Source organism: Falco rusticolus, chromosome 2 (genome assembly GCF_015220075.1).
Source record: "Falco rusticolus isolate bFalRus1 chromosome 2, bFalRus1.pri, whole genome shotgun sequence".
In the NCBI taxonomy this organism is placed as follows: Eukaryota; Metazoa; Chordata; class Aves; order Falconiformes; family Falconidae; genus Falco; species Falco rusticolus.
The window spans coordinates 63,501,497-63,520,891 of record NC_051188.1 but is presented as its reverse complement, the minus strand read 5'-3'; the positions used below and the strand labels follow the sequence as shown (position 1 = coordinate 63,520,891).

The 19,395-nt window shown below is 45.5% G+C and overlaps 1 protein-coding gene across 4 annotated transcripts in view; it reads right to left on the bottom strand.

Annotated features, from left to right (window-relative positions):
• Window positions 1-19,395, bottom strand: part of ARHGEF7 (Rho guanine nucleotide exchange factor 7) — a 125,851-nt gene that overhangs the window by 102,987 nt on the left and 3,469 nt on the right. For 3 of the 4 annotated variants that reach the window (XM_037375897.1, XM_037375895.1, XM_037375898.1), the window contains exon 2: window positions 7,937-8,023. In XM_037375897.1, coding sequence (XP_037231794.1) covers window positions 7,937-8,023 — 87 coding nt within the window. Of the gene's footprint in view, window positions 1-7,936; window positions 8,024-8,104; window positions 8,221-19,395 lie in introns of those variants that run through there. The other variant, XM_037375899.1, reaches the window with a different exon arrangement.

The window sequence follows — 19,395 nt, the reverse complement described above, 5'->3', positions numbered from 1 at the left end:
CTGCTCTCCTCTCAAGAGCTGTCTTCACCCCTGGCATCCCCACCACCCCTGCACAGCTAGCTCCTAGCTCAGGGCTAATCAGAAGCCCCTCCCACAGCTCTCACCCTTCATAAAGCCAGCAGCTGAGCCCTTCCTCACAGTGCTTCACACCAAAGTGCTGGAGGGCAGGAAAGGACTAAAGAAATTGGAGAACATGAACTCCTTTGGCAAGTCATAAGAACAGCTTAAATCAGCAAGCAGCTTCTAGTCCTTTTTTCCCCCCTCAGGGACTCAGAAGCTCTGCCCAAAACCCTCCTCCCCTTCAGCCCTCTCTACCCATCCTTTCCTCCCAATTCTCCCAGTTTCCATGCTTTCCCCTCACATGGTAACTCCTCTTTATCAAAGCAGCACTGAAACCTTTTTGTGAAAAGTTAGAGCTGTATTTGAGCATGAGAGTACAATGCTGAAATCTTCTGTGCATTTTAGATTAATAGTGCAATACATTTTAATTGTTACTTGAAGGTTCATTTTAATCTTAAGATCCAAATGAACACCACAAATGAAGCAGTAACATAGAAGCCTCTCCCAAACCACAGAGCAACTCATTCGCAAAACTACTCTGAACAGATCTATATTGGTGCCATGGTTTAACCCAGCAGGCAGCTAAACACCACACAGCTGTTCACTCACTTGTCCCCAGTGAGATGGGGGAGAGAATCAGAAAAAAGGTAAAACTTAGGGGTCAAGACAGTTTAATAGAACAGAAAAGAAAGGGGAAATGATAATAATAAAAGAATATACAAAATAAGTATATTTGAGCAATTGCTCACCACTCACTGGCCGATGCCCCAGCCAGCAGCAGCCCCCGAGCAGCAGGCCACCACCCCCCAGTTTTATTGTTCAGCATGATGTCATATGGTATGGGATATCCCTTTGGTCAGTTGGTCAGCTGTCCTGGCTGTGTCCCCTCCCAGCTTCTTGTGCCCCCCCCAGCCTCCTCACTGGCTTGGCAGTATGAGAAGCTGAGAAATCCTTGACTTAACACACTGATGTTTTAGTTGTTGCTGAGCAGTTCTTAAGCTATCAACATCATTCTCATCCTGAATCCAAAACAGCACTGTGCTACTTACCAGAAAGAAGATTAACTCTATCCCAGCCAAAATCAGAACTAGATATTTACAGCACAGAACAGCATGTCACTGCAACTTGCCTTGTACATACTGACCTCCAAGACATGACTGACACATTTTGGATGTATTTTGACATGCTGGACCCACCTTCACATATGGTCCATGCAGCAAAAGCAAATGGATCTGCACCTGTGGTAGATCCACCATGCCAGTCAGATTCTTGTATTTTTGTGTGCAGAGTTATCACATTAGCATACAACACAAAAAAGACTGCAGGAATTAAAATGTTTATGGTCCAATTCAACATTTCCAAGTTATTTTTTCACTTGGGAGATGTTGAATACAGCCCTCAAGTAGCCTAAAAAACCCCTAGCTCATTCCCCAACCATGTTTGTTACAGTACTCCTTACAAAGCACACATTTGTAATCCACTTCTATTATTTGCTAGCCCTTTTTTTTCCCAAATTATTCAATATCAGGTGCTTTTGAACATGTACCCCAGTAAGAAGATCCATTCTTCCTATTAAATGAAAGGCACTGGAGTCAGTTTAGTCAAGAAGTGATAGCACAATACCACACTAGTGGTGATGCAGTAAGCTTAGCAGAGCCACAAGAAATAAATTCTCATGGGAAGAGAAGGAAGGTTTAATTGAGCAGGGATAAGGTGTATCCTTTCATAGATACAGGTGTATCTATTCAGTGTAAGGAGCTGAAATGCTGCCACACACATTTGTGTTTTAGACTGTTTTACTGAATAAAACAGTAATAGCTTCTGGTACTACCATTCCTACCTGTCCAACACTGTATGTTCCTGCCTCTCTGTGTCACTTCCTCAGCTACCATGACACTATGCATGAATGGTATATGAGATGAGGAACTGGTTTGACCTTAAAAAAAAAAAAGACAACTACTTTTCCACCATTCTATTCATAAGACACCGTTAAAATAGTACTCAACGGCTTCTCCTCAATGGAATACAAAGAATGGTTCAACATACGAAACATGGTCTCTGTCCTATTTTGTGCATAAGAATCCTACTCATAGTAAAGAGAAGCTATTCTACAAAAGTAACAAATAATTGTTTAACAACACCTTCCCGTCTTAGAAAGGTTCCAAGATGTGCTAATGTGGCCTTCCAATCATGCAAGTCAGGTTGTGCTTTTCTATTACATGCAAATATGTTCAGTATGTACAAGACTAGTTGCAGTGATGCACTGCGCTTCGCTGTAAGTATTCTCTGGTACAGATCTGTTCAGAGTAGTTTTGCAAACAAGTGGAAATCAAGAGGGAAGAATACAGTAGGCGTATCTTTAACAAAAGAAGTAACTTTCTTGGACAATTTTTCCCTTTTGGAAAAAGTCTGCCAGTAAGATCTCAGCCTCCAAATAAAACTTTCCAATGTGTGGTCTGTAAGCAAAGAATGGTAACTTTAAAACATCAAAATTGTGGAAAATATTTACAAAAAAGAATCGTGAAGGCGTTCGGCCACAGAACTTGGCAGCTCAGCTTCCTGGTTAGAAAGACTTTCTGTTGAAATAAAACCAAGAGCAAATCTAAAGAAAATATTGTTCTTGACAATACATAGACAATAGTCTAAACAAGGGCTGAGAGCAGTAGGTGGATGATTGAATTCCTGTATTATCATAAGATTGGCCTAAAGCTCTTCAGTACCAGAACCTTAGTCATTCCTGATTCACTAACAGACGTAATTCAGAGTACTACTCCTGTGCAAACAGAAGGGTTTTGTGCAAGGTGTACCATGCAGTAGGGTGCCTTCTAGTCAAAGTTTGTAGCCACCATGGCTTAACAGACATCAACTAAGTTCATCCATGCTAGTAGCTTAGCTCTACACCTTCCTTGTACAAATAGGTCTTCAAAAGCCAACCTGCAGAATACCTTTCTAAGGCCACAATGGTAGTAGGATTGTGGCCATAATTATCTGAAGCAGCATGCAAGGCACAGAAAAACAGGAGCATCACCTAATAGATGCACTGCTACGGCAGGAGTGGGTGTGAGGGAAGAAAACAGACATGCAAGCTTGCTCCCAAAGGATTATACAGCCTAACAGAATGACAATGGGACCCCTTACAAACTTTTCCCCAAGGCTAGAGCAGTACAATAGACATTTATAGACATTTGTATATCTTGATTAAATCTCGAGAGCTATGAATTTTATTTCCAAAATTTGCATACAGTGTTCTGAACCTTAAGAGCAAATCCTTGTACAAGAGATTTAATAACAAACAGACACAAGATCTTCCTAGACAACATAAGACTGCCGGGTTTACTTGATTTCTTCTACAGTTAGCTTGCTGTGGAAATAAAACCCTGGTTTTGGCATTGCTGCCTCTGTAACAAAATGACCATCCTGAATCCCAGAGGCACGCAGGTCTCTTGGCAGGTAGGGAAAAGGTTCTCAGATGCATGGCTTGTCTATCTTTTTCCACTAGCCAGTTACCATCTTTCCTATCAATATATAAGTCAGAAATACAAAATATTTTTGAGCTCAAGAAACCTGTTAACATTAGGTACTTGCAGATAAGCAGGCATTAATCGTCCATTTGACAAAAGTCTGCAGAAAAATGCTGCAAGACACTACTCACGGACTTTGATCATGTAGAGCTTGGTATTCTTCACAGAATGTACTAAGCATTCTGCCCTTTAAACAATAAGGCACAAACATGGTTTTCTTTTAACCTGTTTATTATTCTTGCTTATTATTCTACATTTAACTGCTCCACAAACAAACTTCTCTGCTGTTGAACTACACAGTGATTTCTCCAGGGTTTCTTTTTAGCCCTGCAAGATGTCAAGCAGCTCTGGTCAAAGAATGGCGAAAGACTGCATTATACTCAGGAAGCTGAAACTCCTTTCAAAGAGAACAAAACTCAAGAAACATGACACAGGTACAAGATAATCATTGCAGCAAAACTTACTGGGGCTAAGACAAGAACAAATGCACTGTGACCATCACCTTCTCATTACTGTCCCTTTTGCCAGACTTCTTTGGAAGATACTTTACACCTGCAGTGAGTTGCATCTCAATTATACATATTCACCTATATTCTTCTATATCAAGATACTGTCTAGGACCCTGCTTTGAAAAACCAGGTCATTCCTCTCAGAAGGGAGTACAGTTAAATGTTTTCCCAACCAAAGACAAAACTGTGGGGGAAAACAACCTTTAAAGCAGAAATGGCAAGAGCAGTATATGGCAAATAGCCTACGTCTAAGAAAAAAGTGCACATTAATTTGTGAACTGACAATATAGGCAGCTAGTCTATAGTCTCTTCTGTCTACATAGACATTCAACATAGTGAAGCTTCAAAGTAGAATAGTTGTGTCGAGTAGTTTTTTCTAAGCAAACACTAACAGATTCTACACAGGAAAAAACAACTTGAAGTTGCAAATTCAGTCCCTGGTTGAGGTCCTAGGAACATTTTTTTTTTTTTTTTTCATTAAGAGGTCTCAGCTCTTTATACCTGCATACAAAAATCTGTATTAAAAAATAATTAAAATCAATACTTGCAGAACGTTCTTCTGGTTATTTCTCGATGCTTGCTCTGCTTTACCAACCCAGACTTCATCCTACAAAGGATTGCTGCACATTCCAGATTAAGTACTCTCTTTGTTCTGTAACACTTAAACATCAAAAAATACTGAGGGCATGTGGCATAGGAGCCACTGGTTTCCTTTGAGGAATTGCAATTCTTATTAGAACTTAAAATATCCTTCCTGATTATCCTGTTATCTGCCTGATAGCCCAAACTTGCTTGAAAGTAAGAGGAAGATAAGAACAGCTTTCAGACACCAGAACATTTCTAAATCAACAAAGTTTCTCACCTCCATTCCTTATTTTTAGGGTATGAAGACAATAGTCATTATGTCCTCTAAAAAAAGGACACCACAGATGAAAGCATCTCAAAGAAGCCATCTACTGCTGTGTAACTTTTCATTAGCCACAGCAGTTTACCAAGTTCTCAAACATGCTGTAATGAAGTCTCCACAGCTGGAACCATACAGAGCTCCAGCAAGGCAAGGAGTTCTGATAGTTTTGTAAAAATACAGTTCTATTACTTCCAAGATGAGTTCGGGTTTAGGAACAAAAAAATGCTTGTGCAATGCTGAACTTAGGCTAACCAAACTAGCACCATGTTTTTACCACACTCTTAAAATTACATACAGAGAAATCACCTAACCCAGGTACATAAAACTCAGATTCAACGTCAGGCTCAAATGCACCCCTTGTAGAGCCACGCTAAACTCCATATTGTGGAACACTTCTTAGGAAAAACACCACAGTTGTGCACACAGCATCACACCTCCCTACACCACTCCAGAGCTTCCTAAAATACCTGTATTATCCAAAAGTTTCTACTTTTTAAGGTATCACATACACATCCACCACTTTGACAAATATTTATACTCACCATTAACCCTTTATTACCTAATAATCTGCCCTCTCTGAAAATCTCCCCTTCACTGATTCCAGAGACGCTCTTCACATTCTTTGCTCAATGCAATTGCTAAACCTGATCATAACTAAGGAAACATTACATAAACACTGCACAGAGGAGCTATGGCATCTCCCCAGTTCCCACAGTGAGGAAGGCAAAGATTCAGGAGGGCTGACTCACACCTTGTTAAAGGAGACGGGAGAAAGAGCCCAGGATCAGCAGATGACCGATAGGCCCCTGCCAGCTACTCACTGGTTGAATCCGGGTTGCTATGACTCTCATCTTTGACCACAGCTAGGGGGTTGGAAAAATTAATGAGAAAACAACAGGGAATGGCCAGGGTACAAGCCATAAACACACACACGAGAGGCTCCATAAGCTCAAGCATTTATGCTCCTTCCTACCAGCAGCCTCTGAACTCTTCTGGTACCTCAGGAGTAATTCCTGTCCCAACATGCTGAGCTGGAAGCTACTACAGCCAGTTACCTCCACGTAAGAAAGGAGTTTCCGGCAATCTTGCTGAGAAGCCCCTGAGGCCAGATTAACAATTTGACTATGCCCAAAAATATTCAGGCTCTGCAAATAAGACCTGAATTGTCTTTTCTTTTAATCATTTTTCTTCATTTTCTTGTCACTCCAAGGAAAAGAACTGACAAAAGTTTTCTGCCACTACAAAAGAGACATAAAACTGCAATGCTGCAACTACTCCCAGCCTGTCACAACTCCAAAAACTTCAATCTTAGTGACTGACCTGATGTAAGTAGTCCGGGGGGGGGGGGGGGGGGGGGTGGGTATTAATGGTATTCCGCCTCCCCCGTTTGGTTTAAGATTTGGAGTACTTGATGACTTATTTGAAGTGCCTCCCTCCCCAGCTCTCTCTAGCTTATGCATGTCTACTACCCAGATTTTAGATCAGCTCTCACACATGGACGTTCAAAGCATCAAAAACTTAACATAGCCTTAGAAAAGACAAATGGAGTGACAGTGGCTTTAAGGCAAAAAAGAATGCTTGACATAACACACAGTTCACCCCAGACCTTGGTTTCTAAGTATTTGGTAACTTAATTTGCTTGTTCTCCCAACAAACCCTAAAAGATTCTCTATTTGGGGGGGGGGCAGGGCGGGCACGGGGAGAAAGGCAGGTAAAAATGCGAGATCTTATTTCACAAGGAACAACACTGAAAGCTGTCTTAATTTCCATCTTTCCCCATGACAAAACCCAAGATTAAATGCAAGTCCTGTAAGTATCATTAATTTCATTAATGTTTAGAGGCCTCAGGAAAGCCATCAGTCTTTTTAATAATATTCTGTTACTGCCAGGCAAAAATCACAGGCAAGACCAAAGGTACTGTAAGAACCTGAGAACTAAAGCAACACTTGACTAATTTAAGTTCAGAAACACTAGAAACAATTTTTTGCACCCAAAATACACCTCTGAGAACCGAAATTACAATACCTCTCACTTTCCAATGCAGAGAAACTGGAACCTGTTCTTAAGCGCATCAGTTCCTTCCCACACACAAACATCAAGTAAACTCGACAGCAGTATGTACTTGTTATAGCTAAATATACCGGTAATATATGGCTTCCTAGTCTGCAACGCTGTGAACGCATGTGTGGAAAAGATGGTAGTTTGCTGGGCTTTTATGTAACGTAAATTTAAATAGAAGAAACAGCACCTGCCATTTTCTTTAATTAGTATTTCATTTGGCTGTTACCAAGTTAATTTGTGTAAGCGAGCTCCAGCACTTCAGAAGCGGTTGCACGAATAAATCCTATACAATTTAAACGTTATTATCAAGAATCCACTGGCACAGAAACCCAACGGTTTTACCCGCAGCGGAGCCAGGCGAGCGCACCTCCCCGTCCCCGGCACAGGGAGCCCCGCTGCACACCGACCGGGGGGACGGGGACGGGGCGCGCCCTCCCCCACCGCTCGGCGAGGAGAGGCGAGGCCCTGGGTGCCCCTTCCACGCCGTGCAGCACGTTTTACACTCACGCCGCCAGCAAGCCAAGCCGAGCCAGCCCAGCCCAGCCGAGGCATCGCCCGGCGACGGAGGCCCGGCCGGGGCGCAGCCGCCCCCGAAACCCATCGGTGGGCAGCGGAGAGGCCGCGGAGGCAGCCCCAGGCGGGCAGCGGCGGCGCCCCCCGCCGCCCCCCGGGCCCGCAGCCAGGGGAGGGGCGGCCGCCACCATCTTGTCAGGCGCCCGCCACCGGCCGCCCCCACGTCCCCGGGCACAAAGGGAGGGCAGCGCCGCCTCCCGCGGCGCCCGGCGGGCAGAGGGAGGCAGAGAACCCCCCGCAGACGCCCCCGGGGGACCGGGCCGGGCACCCCCCTCCCGGCGCCGCCTGCCCCCGCCCCGACTCACCTCCAGGCGGAGGGAGGCACCGCAGCCCCGCAGGAACTCGCGGATGTTGCTCAGGCACTCGCCCTCCGTCCGCGGCTCCGGGTACACCTGCAAGAGAAGAGGCGGAGGCTGAGCGCGGAGACCGGCGCAGACCGGCACGGCGCTCCCCCGCCCCGCCGCTCCCCTCACCTCCCGCTCCCTCCGCAGGCGGCGGCACCAATCGCTCCCAGTGAAGGGGTTGAACCGGGAAGTAAACACGGAGCACAGGAAATGGCGTGCGAGGGCAGGGGGCGGCGGGCAGGAGCGCGGGCAGGGGTGCCCCGGCCAGGCGCGGCCCCGGGCGGGCCCCGGGCGGGGGAGGAGGGAGGCGCGGCCCGGCCCGCCCCGGCCCCGCCCCGGCTGCAGAGGCAGGCGCGGCCGGCGGGGGGAGGGCGGGGAGCCCCCGTGGATGTGCCCCCAGGCCTCGCCGCTTGGTGTTTTTAAGTAATTTTTAAATAATCGCAGCCGCGCCCCATTGCCATTGAGGGTCCGGGCAGCAGGGCGAGGTGGCCGGGGGGCCGTGCGGGCCCCCCTCCCTCGGCACGGGGCCCACCCGGCCCGCTGCACGCACTGAGGGTGCACGGGCGAAAGGCCCGCGTCGCCGGTGAGCCCTGTCGTTTGTGGGGCTGCCGGTGCCCCCCCCGTTTTGACTTCGGTTCACCCGTAAGTATGGGGTTTCTAACAAGGGTGTACATCAGAAATGCCCCAAAAGGCCTCGGTGGAAAAACATCAGTCCTCAGAGTTAATCATCTACCGATTGGAGGGTCCGATGTTAACGAGATTTGTTTACCTGTAGTTTATTAAACAGCTTCAGTCTCTTCTTACCCTAGAGGAAAATCAACTTCACAAAGAGGAGAGAACCATGACCCAACTTAAAGAGAAAACAGGTTTTGGCAATGCAGTGGCATTCACACTGCCTTCAACCTCTACCCTGAAACTGTAGACCTTCCACGGAAAAACACCCAGCCCCATGGGTTCCAGGGCTGTAGCTTAACTTAGCACAGCTTAACTCAAATCCTGTGTGCACGTAAGCATCCTTTCAGAACAAATTCATTGATTTCTATGAAGTAGTTTAGCAAACAAAGCATTGCCCAAACTGAGAGGTAGAGCAGACCTGCAGCCCTGGACACCTCCCGCTAGGAAGGGAAAGCCTAGCACAAAAATGTACTGCAAGTCGCTGGAAGCTACGGTGGCAACACACGGCATCATGTCCTTCGATTATGCATTACACTCGGAAGGAAGTTTTGTTAAACGCACACATATGTCAAGGCTAGATAAACTCACAAGCATGATCTACCTGCATAGCACTGGGAACTTCGCATCAGGTTGACTCCAAACATTGTTTCAAGCTGAAACCACGGTAGTGCCTTCCCACACCTCTATGCAGTATCAAAAGTACCTCTGACCCCATGATACCACAAAAATTAACAAATGCAACAGCATGACAGGGTGAACCTGGTACAAAGAAATTTAAAACACAAGTCACTCTCATTTTCTAAACACAAAATTCAGTTGAGTTTTAAATGAAAGCCACTATTTTGTAATGCAAGGAATTTGGTAGCAATATGAGTTGAGGAATTTTCCTTTCTTCAGGCAAGCCCAAACACACACACACCCTAAACTCCTCAAATTATTCAGTACTATGATAAACCATTGTGGGTTAAGAATAACCCTTTTACTACACTAAAATATAAAGGGAATGGCAAAGAAGTCCTGTGTGAGTACAACAGCCCAAAAGAGAAATTCAGTAAGTTTGGAAAGGATACCCAGTCGGTGAGAGAACCCTCCTGGAAACATGAGCTTCATCCCTCTTGCTTGTTATACATTTTAGTTACTCTATTAATTTACTTCTTATTTCTAGTAAGAAATCTGAAGCTTTGTCAACCATGCCAGCATCATTCCATCAGGCCTCTTCATTCTGAGCCACGTTAAAATTACTTCTACATTCAAAACCAGAATAATTTCTAACAAGAAATCACAGTAAATCTAGATTTCTCTATAAAGAAACAAATGTCTTGTCTTGTAACATAATCCACATAAACATTCTTCATGGCCAAAGTCCCCAATACCTTAAGCACAGAACCCACTTATTGTAAAAAACCCAGATATATGTATTACTACCTCATAAGTGACTGCACATAATTCATAAAAGACTGCACCACACCTGGACTTAGGCCAAAAAAAAAAAAAAAAAATGGGGGTGGGGGATGGTGTAAGAGGGACATCTCATTAGAGGAGGGCAAAAACTTCCAATTAAAGATTAAAGAAACAACAAGCAAAGAAAACCCAAACCCTGCAAAATGTCCTCTGTCAGGTCTGGAAGTTTAAAATGCATGCCAAATATACGTCCATGACCAGCACTGATCAGCCTGACCAGCACTCTAATGCATGATTCCAGTTAAAAATCATCTTCCCTCAAAAGAATAAGTTACAGTAAATCTTTAGAATTTTTTTCTCTCATAAAACGAGGGAAAAGGCTTCAGGGGCAATGCAAGAAACAGGCTATGTTTTCTCAGCTCTGTGGCTACAGTGGCATTTTTATCTAACAGGAGACAGAAGCATATGGGTAAAGAATTTAAAAATATATTAGCATTTGTATCCTGCTAGAAATTTAAAGTATTAACGATCCCATAAAAAGAAGCAAACCCATGAAGTTATTTATCTAGAAAATCTTAATGTGATCCTGGCAACCTTCTCCTACAGATGGCTGAGAAACACAGTGGGGGACCCAAGTAACAAACTCAGCCCCCCTGAGAGAATCTCAAAGTGCAATTACGCAGGCCAAGCCCATGCTAAAATCATACTTATATGACATCCTTTACATACAGTTATAGGAAGCTCAGGAGACTGACCTCTCTCTCATAGATCACATTTATGGCCTCACAGACCATTCAAAATGTAACAGAACATAACGCAAGCAGACCACAGGCAGGTAAGTCCTCGTCTGCCTGAAAGATGGCAAATTTTTCCTTCTCTCTTTCAGAGAGAAAGGATAAGCAAAATAAAATTACAGCAGGGTAACACTCCAAATTTACTTTGCTTAATAAAAAGTAGGCTACATGTACATAAAGCCAATGAAATAAAGAGGTTACATATTTTCCTCTCCAGTATTTGCTTTATCCTCTTGCTCTCACAGACCAACACCCACTAGTTCATTAGTAGGAGCTGTCTTCTTGTATGTCTATACGATGCCTAGTACAAAGAGGCTTCAGTGTCCAACTGGAACCTCTATGTGCTCTAGTAATACAAATAAAAAAGGTTAATAGTAATTAGAAAAGACAAGGACTCCAGAGGGACCCGACAGATTCTTAATTAGGGACTGGGACTCCACAGTGGAATCCAGAGAGACAAGTGGAATGCAACAGTTTAAACCACTTCTTCGTGGTAAAGGGACAGGTTCTGATTAAGATTTAATCTCTCAGGGAGTAGTTCTGGGAATCACGGCTAGTTCAATGAGGACACTTACATGATGCACTGGAGCTATCAAGGAGTGGAGTACATTTTCCACTATCCAGAAAAGATGGGAGTACAAATAGATGATACCTAGCTAAATGCTATGTCCCTTTTGATCAGTTTAAATCTATGATTTTAATCAACAACAACAAATGCATTAAAAAGGGCAACGCAGACAGGCAGTATCAAGAACAGTATGACAGGGTGGCCTTAGGAAAAACAAAAAAGACTACCATTAGTTCATTTGAACACGGAAAGTATATGAAGAAAATAAGCAAGGAACCTGTAAATAGTGAGTTTAAAAGAAAAAAAAATACAGTCCTTTGAGTGCAATGAGTAAACATTAGCAATTAATAATAAGTAGGAGATATCTTCAGCTATACGTATGGAAAATGAGCTGTTTACTTGCATTTATCTGCTGAACAAGTTGACAAAATGAGTCAGAGAGGTGTATGAGGTCTTTAAATATAAACTGGAATCTACCAAGACAAGAGGAAGAGATTCAGTATGAACTTACTACATATAAGTTTAAAAAATCGGTCATTTATCTAGCACAAGATGTAATATATACAAGATGGTTTACTATGCAAGAAGACTATCTCAGTTACTAGGAAGCAGAAACTAACGGACAACATAACAGGTAGCTGCAAACTAGTAAGCAGACACTTAAACATGCCCTTTTCCAGAGTACAGCTGCCTGAGTCTAAAGTTCAAAGACTTGTCCCTCCAGTAGGGATACTAGGGCTAAATCCCATAAAGAGGCAACCCTGCACTCTAGAGAGCATTGCAGAAGAATGCAGTCGCAAAGGGAGGTGGCGTAGGGACAGGCTGGACAAGAGTACTTGTCCTCCACCACAACATGCCAGACCATTTTTTCCACACCCAGTTTATCTGGCCTGGAGTCCTCTACACCAGATCCACCCCACAGTAGGAAACAGTTTTCTTTCCAGGTTTCAGACCACCTTGCACACACAGAGCATTACTGCAATCCAAAGAGTAAAAACACTATAAATGAACAATGTAGCAAAGCTAATGAAAGGGTCACATTGACCACATTCGGTCCCACAGCAGCTGTGTTTTGCTTCCAGCGCCTTTGACTGGCTAAGGCACAACATCAAGGGTAACTGATCTTCTGATGGAGCATGGTGGCACGGAGGCAAACACCTTCTATACAAGCACTGCAGGCTGAGGTTTGTCACCACGGTTTGTGTTCAGGAATAAAGATGAGATTAAAAAAAATCATGAGGAAGGAAGCCAGGCCATTCTCACACTAACCTGGGCTGTGAACCTACAGGTGATTCACTTGTCCAGCAGCTCCTGCAGGTTCCTTCCCTCCCTACCTCTCCCAGCAGTGCTACCTCCTGCCTGCTCCTACACCAGTGCCCAGCAGAGCTCATCCCTTGGGATGTTCAGGTTTCCTGGGATGTTCAAGTTTCCTGCTCCGTCCTCCATCGCACCCACCCTCACAAATTGCACCACCCAGCAAGGATGGAAAAGAAAGAGTGGCATCACAGTGATGTCCTCCATAGCTACAGAGGCAGACACTGTCTGCTTCTCGCGGAAGCACCACCTGATAGGGACTGATGGCAGATGCGGTGCTCCCTCTGTAGCCAGTGAACACAGCTGGGCTCAGAGGACTGCAGACGGACAGAGCCCCACGCTTCTCCCAAGACAGCAGGAGTCAGAGCTGCACTTGAAAGGGTCGGACCTTCCATGTCTGTAAGTGACAAGCACTCTGCATTTGAGCCCAACCACTTCAGAGATCACACATCTTGCTGGTGGCATTAGGTGACATTAGCAGGATGCTATAATTAAACTAAAAACACGGACCAGGATTCTCAGCAAGGCGCAGTTCTATTTTAAAATTAGGTGTCTTGATGGAACACCAGATCTTACCATGATACTGTTTCTGTGGCACTGTAGCTCCTTAGTACTGGCTCTTCCCAACCTATAAAACCTGCTGCCCACAAACTTTTCAGCAATGAGGAAACCCATGCTCTGAAAACACAGCATCAGGCAGTCAGCATACCTACTAAGAACTAGATCCAGTAAAAGGCTGAAGTTCCTACAAAGCCATGCACTAAGGTGCCCAAATTTCCAGGGTTCATGCAAGAATTCACTTAGGCTCTGCACACAGCACAAAGCAGAAGGCGGGTGCCTTAAAATACGCCCTAAAATTCTTACATGCTGAGAAGAACACCTGGTCTTGAAGTTAACAAAGAGCCAAGGCACAGCAGAAGGCAAAAGCAAGAGTGCACCTATGTTCTTGACCCCATCTGGGATTTTAACACAGTGAGCCTTCATCTGCTTAGCATTGCAAACTCCAGTCATCTCCTGGACTTACAAGAGTCCTTTAAGTGCCCTTTGGAAGAACTCAACAGTGCATCCTCTCTGAGGAGTGAGAGGTGCCCACTTTTTATGATGTAATTTAGCATGGAGGTTCCCAAACCTCTTGCCCTTGGACACCACTAATAGTGACAGCAGCAGCTCTTAGGTCCCACTGCCTCGCTCCATAGCCATCAGCACGGTTAACCCCACATCTGACATTCCTCTGCCGCACATCCTACGTCACCACACCAGTCCCTGTACTCCATCCTTCCATCTATCCCACCTGAGACCACACCTTCCAAACCAGCGACTCCAATCCCACATTTAACTCTATTCTACTGCCACAAAACCTTATCCCACCATCCTATGGGCCGTACCAACTCATCAGCCACAGCTTCATGTGCCCTCAACTTCCCCTGCTATGGCACCTGGAACCAGGAGCACTCTGGTTGACTGTCCTCCAGCTCTTCAAGTTCTGCCCTTGCACATGTTCAGAAATGCTTGACCAGCCTTCATTAACAGTGACCTACATTCAAACACACTGATGTTCTGCTTTAGCAGCTTCAGTCCCTTACTGGAAATAGCCGTCAAAACCTAAGGTCAGCTACGTTTGCAAAGGAAATTTACAGTTCGGTTAAAATGCCAGCCAGGTCTGTGGCAGCCTTGGTAAACCGATTCTTTGAGTCTTACACAACAACTAGAGCCACTTTTTTTCTTTAATTTGCTCTGCAAAACTGATACTGTAAAACTGATACAGCTGTTTGAGGTCATCCTTTCGGATCTGCACCTGTATTAAACAATGCTCAAGTAAACAGTATGTTCTTTGCAGTGGAAGTACTGTACTTCTGTCACCTCCCTTGGATTCTGACCAAATACCCATCAAAGTCTGTAAACTGACTCCCAGGAGGTGGGAATATGACCAGACCCTAAGAGACAAACACAGTAAGTTAAGAGCACCCGGACATTCCAGATGGTGTTTCTGTTTTCTCAAGTTTCCGTTATATTTTTGTATTTCACACAAAAACCTACATTAACACAGCATTAAGAAACTGAGAATACCAAGCACATAAAACTTAGCAAACACAAGTGACAGCTGCCTTTTGCAACTTCAATTATGACCGACTTGCAGGCCCACCCTGTGAACTATGCATGAGTCCTACCAGAACACACGCACAGGAGTGTCTCTAAAGATTTTTGTATGTCCACATGACAGGGTCTAGTGGCAGCTGCAGGAGTAATTTTCTTTCCACTGCTTCCTAAATGCTGAGGACTAATATTCCCAGTTCCTGTGGGTTTGCTTATTTTCTTGCTGTTTTGAAGGAAAAGAGGAGACCAGCTAGCGTGCAACTGTCACCAACCCCATGCAGTACCATCAGCCTCGTGCCGCAGAGCTCCAGGGGTGCCAGCATTAGGTTCCCTCAGGAGAACGTGTATTTCCCTGAAGTCAGTGAGAGGGAAAAGCCCAACGAAGTGCTGCTCCAGGCATGGGCGGTATTCGGGCAAGGCTCAGCAAGAACCTACCTCAAGGGGTTCCCCTGCAAAGGGAGGCTGGTGGGTAGGGATTCTGCACCTTTTCTCATGTAAACTGTGCAGCGTTTCCCGTGCAGCGCCACTGATTTGATGCAGCACAAGCTTGGGCTTCAGGAGTCCAATCACTCAGGGTTTGTTTACGCTGGGAGAGTTCTGCTGCTAGATATGCTGGCATCGCTCCGCAGTGTGGATATAACATATGCCAGAGAGGGAATTCCTCTGCCAGTCTAACAGTACCACTTCTCCCAATGACATTAAAGAAGCCAACAAAAGCATTTCTCTGTCAGCAAAGCTGCACCGGCCAGGGGGAGTGTATGATTTTTACTGCTTTTTCCCCCCTCTCTGTGTGAAAATATTCCACAGGACTACCAAAGCCCTACAGTGGAGACCCTCTCCTGGGCAAGCTGCCAACATCATCCAACAGCACTCACTGCAGAGCAGGAAAATGGAGACCTGAATGAAATGCTTTTAGACCTGAGCAGTGTTTTGCAGGCTAACGGGGTGACTCTGCCCACTGGGTGCTAAAGGTCCACGGTGAGGAGCTGCATGATGGCAACTTCTTGCAGACGAGGCCAGCCACCCCTCCTCAACTCCATGGTGCTGGTGGTGGGTGATGGCAGCAACCTTGTTGTACCAAGAGATATGGAGAGAAGGTGGCTTTGCTCATGCAGCGAAGTCAAGGAGAGCACAGGAATGTCACACTGGCTGAGGATCAGGGAGTAAAGCTCAGCCAGCCAAGGTGCAAGACTGATGCTGCTTCCATGCTGCCAGCCCGCAGTATTTTTGTAAGCCCTGTCATGCTTGAAATGTGTTAAGGTTCCAGCTCTGCAAATCACAGCCACCAGGTAATGACTAATTACAATTATTTAACAAAGATGTATATTGAATTCCCTTCAGTGGTTCAAAGCCAGATTTTATTCGAGTACATGGGTATATATATATGAATAAATACACTTACATACATATACCATTTGTAAACTTCAATTTTAAAGCCAGACTTCCAGGTTTTTTTAAAGCTTGAATTACAATCTTAAACATTTTCAGCCAAATGATGTGGTGCCCTCAGCCACTAGCATGCAGCAGTAACCAGAGGAAGGGTGCTGGTGGCATCCCCACAGCTCTTTCTTTTCCCCACACAGACACAACGTTCAGACAATGGTCTGGGTAGCAGTAGAGCACCTGAGGGCTAAGAAATTGTCTATTCTGTTGTCCATGTTCTGCACAAACGTATCTAGAAACTGTTGAAAGGATATTAATGAGAATAAGACCTGCAAAACTACATTATCTTTCTGTATTTTCTCACAAAAATGATTTAATCACCAACAGTTTCTTTAATTGCCCCCTCTTCTCAGGACCTGGCATGCCCTCATTTAATTCAGTCTAGACCCTTATGCATTAACAGGGTCCGATTTTCAAGGAAAAAGACAGCAAACACAGATGCAAGTCCTCTGCTTCCTCAGCGTGTACACGCAGACTGTGTTTCTCTGGATAACATGCCAGTCACCAGAATTACAGAGCCAGTGCATAGGTGAGAAATACATGGGCGTTCTCTTTCACTGCATCCTTGCACCACCGCTCTCACAAGGCAATAGAAGTAACGTGGTAAATGACAACACAGCCAACGACAACTCCATAACAGGACCAAACGACGCTGTAAGAAGCTCACTGTAACACTTACAAGAACAGTGTAACAGTGTGTATTCAGGAAAAAGGCACTGTAAGGACTTTGCTTGGGATAACTTTCCCCTGGTGCTTGGCTCGCCCCTGCAGTGCTTCCACCCTGGAGCAACAGCATGTGCACGTACGCCAGCACTCCCCAAGCATGCAGCCATGGCAGGCACAGCTGTCCAGTACGGATTATTCTTGCCAGAAGCACAATAATCTCCCGGGAGGCTCTATGTAAGGACTCCTGCCAGGGGGAGAGAGCATATGCACGTTAAAACGCAGATTTTGCTTCCTGCCTCCCAGGTCTAGTCCTACGATGACCTGCTGCTGCTGTAACACCAGGACCATGCAACATCATTCCAGTGAGCAAGGCAGGACAGTCCTTTTGTTCAGCCAGGCAGACCCCGAGAGCCTCACCAGGGCTGCAGGGGCAGACCCATCCTGCCAGAAGAATTTCCTAAATTCAGATTGCTTGGAGGCAACGAGCACCTGGCAACCGCTTACTTTAGGAGTAACCTCTGCATTGCTGGTGGGGTGCTCACCACAGTTCCTGAGCTCTGCCTGGGCTCCACAACCAGCTCACAGCCAGCGTTGCACCCTTTGAAAAGGTACTGGGGCATAAAAATCAACACTTGTTATTAGCTCTGGCTCCCAAACATCTTCCCTTTCTTCTCCCTTTGCAACACTTGAAATACTACAGTCAGGTCACACCTTGTCACAACAGGTCAGAAGTACTCAGCCCTGACATATTCATGTGAAATCAGAGACCAGTGAACATAAAATCTCCCATTTTTTCCAGAGCTGTAGGTACACACACCCACTGCGAGGACAAGGCTGGTGAAATGGCTGCCGCATGTGGCAGCCCAAACCCTCCTTTTGGGGACTCTGATTCTCTTTCAGTGCTTTTGGTCATACACAGCAACTCATTTGTCTTGCAAGTTGCGTAGAGTTAATCTCTTCCTAAAATTGCAATTCAGAACGCCTCATTTAGCCAAAGACCTCCATCATTAAAAAAAAGAACCATACTAATACACGAGGTATTTATAAAAAGACCCTAATCCGTGCTGCCGTCAGTCCTGATACTACCCCAACTAACAATCAAATTGATGTTGATGCTGGTGCTAAGCCTCCACAAGGCGAACAAAGTTTTCTTCCAGCCGCACACCAGCCTCCGCCAGCGAGGGCACGCCGTATGTTTTCCCGGGGCCAGCCCCGCGCTGCTCCCCTCACGCCTCAGCGACGTGGGAGCGGCGAGAGGAAGCGGCTGCAGTTCGGATCAGCCTCCCACGCACAGCCCAGCAGCTTCTGGGTTGTTCAGTCCTGCACTCGGTGCGACGGCTGGGGACGGTCTGTTCGATGGAGGGGAGCCAGGGCACGCGAGACCCAGCCGTGCACCCAGCATGCTTCCCCATCCCCTGGCTTCAAAGCACTGAACCAGCTGCTCCCACCCCCTCCAAAAGCCCCTAACGGGAGGGGGGGAACCACGGGGGGGGCAAATGGCTGCTGCATCACATCCCCTGATGCGTCTTCCCTGTTTTCCCTGAACGGAACAAAGCTGTCTTCAAAATGATGCTTTCTGTCGAACAGCTGACCAAAAATGAAAGTACAAACAAAACTTAATGGAGCGCGAAGCCTCATATGACAAGGAAAATTCCCGCTCCAATTCTGATCTCTGTTTACAACGTCGAAAGTGGGTCAAACTGGTCTGCGATGGAGGAATCTGTTTGGAAAATGATCTCTGTGAGGAAAAGCATCTAAGCGGCAGACAACTGCACTGCAATGCTTCCACGGGGATCCTCTCCCCTGCCATCAAAGTAACTCAATTTTCCAGCGCGGGGCTGAAATCCTGTAACCTGAAACCATGGCTTCTCATTCAAACTGCTCGAATTCAGCAACTCCCCATCTTTTAGAGCAGATCAACCCACCTGTGTGTTTCAGCACAGATCTTTGTGCTTCAAAAAACTAAGACATGGCTGGGTTTGATCAGGGCAAGGGAAGCTGTTAGGGTTTTTGTTGGGGTTTTCTGGATTTGTTTTTTTAATTAACTGCTCTCCCTTTTGTCCCTTTCCTATGTTCAGGGTAAGGTTATTGAGCCGTACCATTGCACTGCCTAACCCAACTATTTTGTTTTACCCTGTCGTGGTCTCTCTCAAAATGCGAAATGACATTAAATGGGACTCCAAAAATGAGAGAAACAGTCTGTAATAACACTACTTCCCAAAGTATTTTCATTCAGAGTTCTTGGAATCTGGTGAATTTAGTATTTGTCCTTTGCTGTCATTTAAGATAGAAGATGACTGTAATGTAAACCAATGCAGCCAAAACTTCCTGACAAGAAGCTCTGTATGTTATTCTGTGCAAGGATGGTATACAAATACGCAACGATCTAAAGGAAAAACAGGCTAACCAGCCTTAAAACCCTCTGATTTGCTGTACTGACTTTAGAAAAATCTGTTCTTTGACCT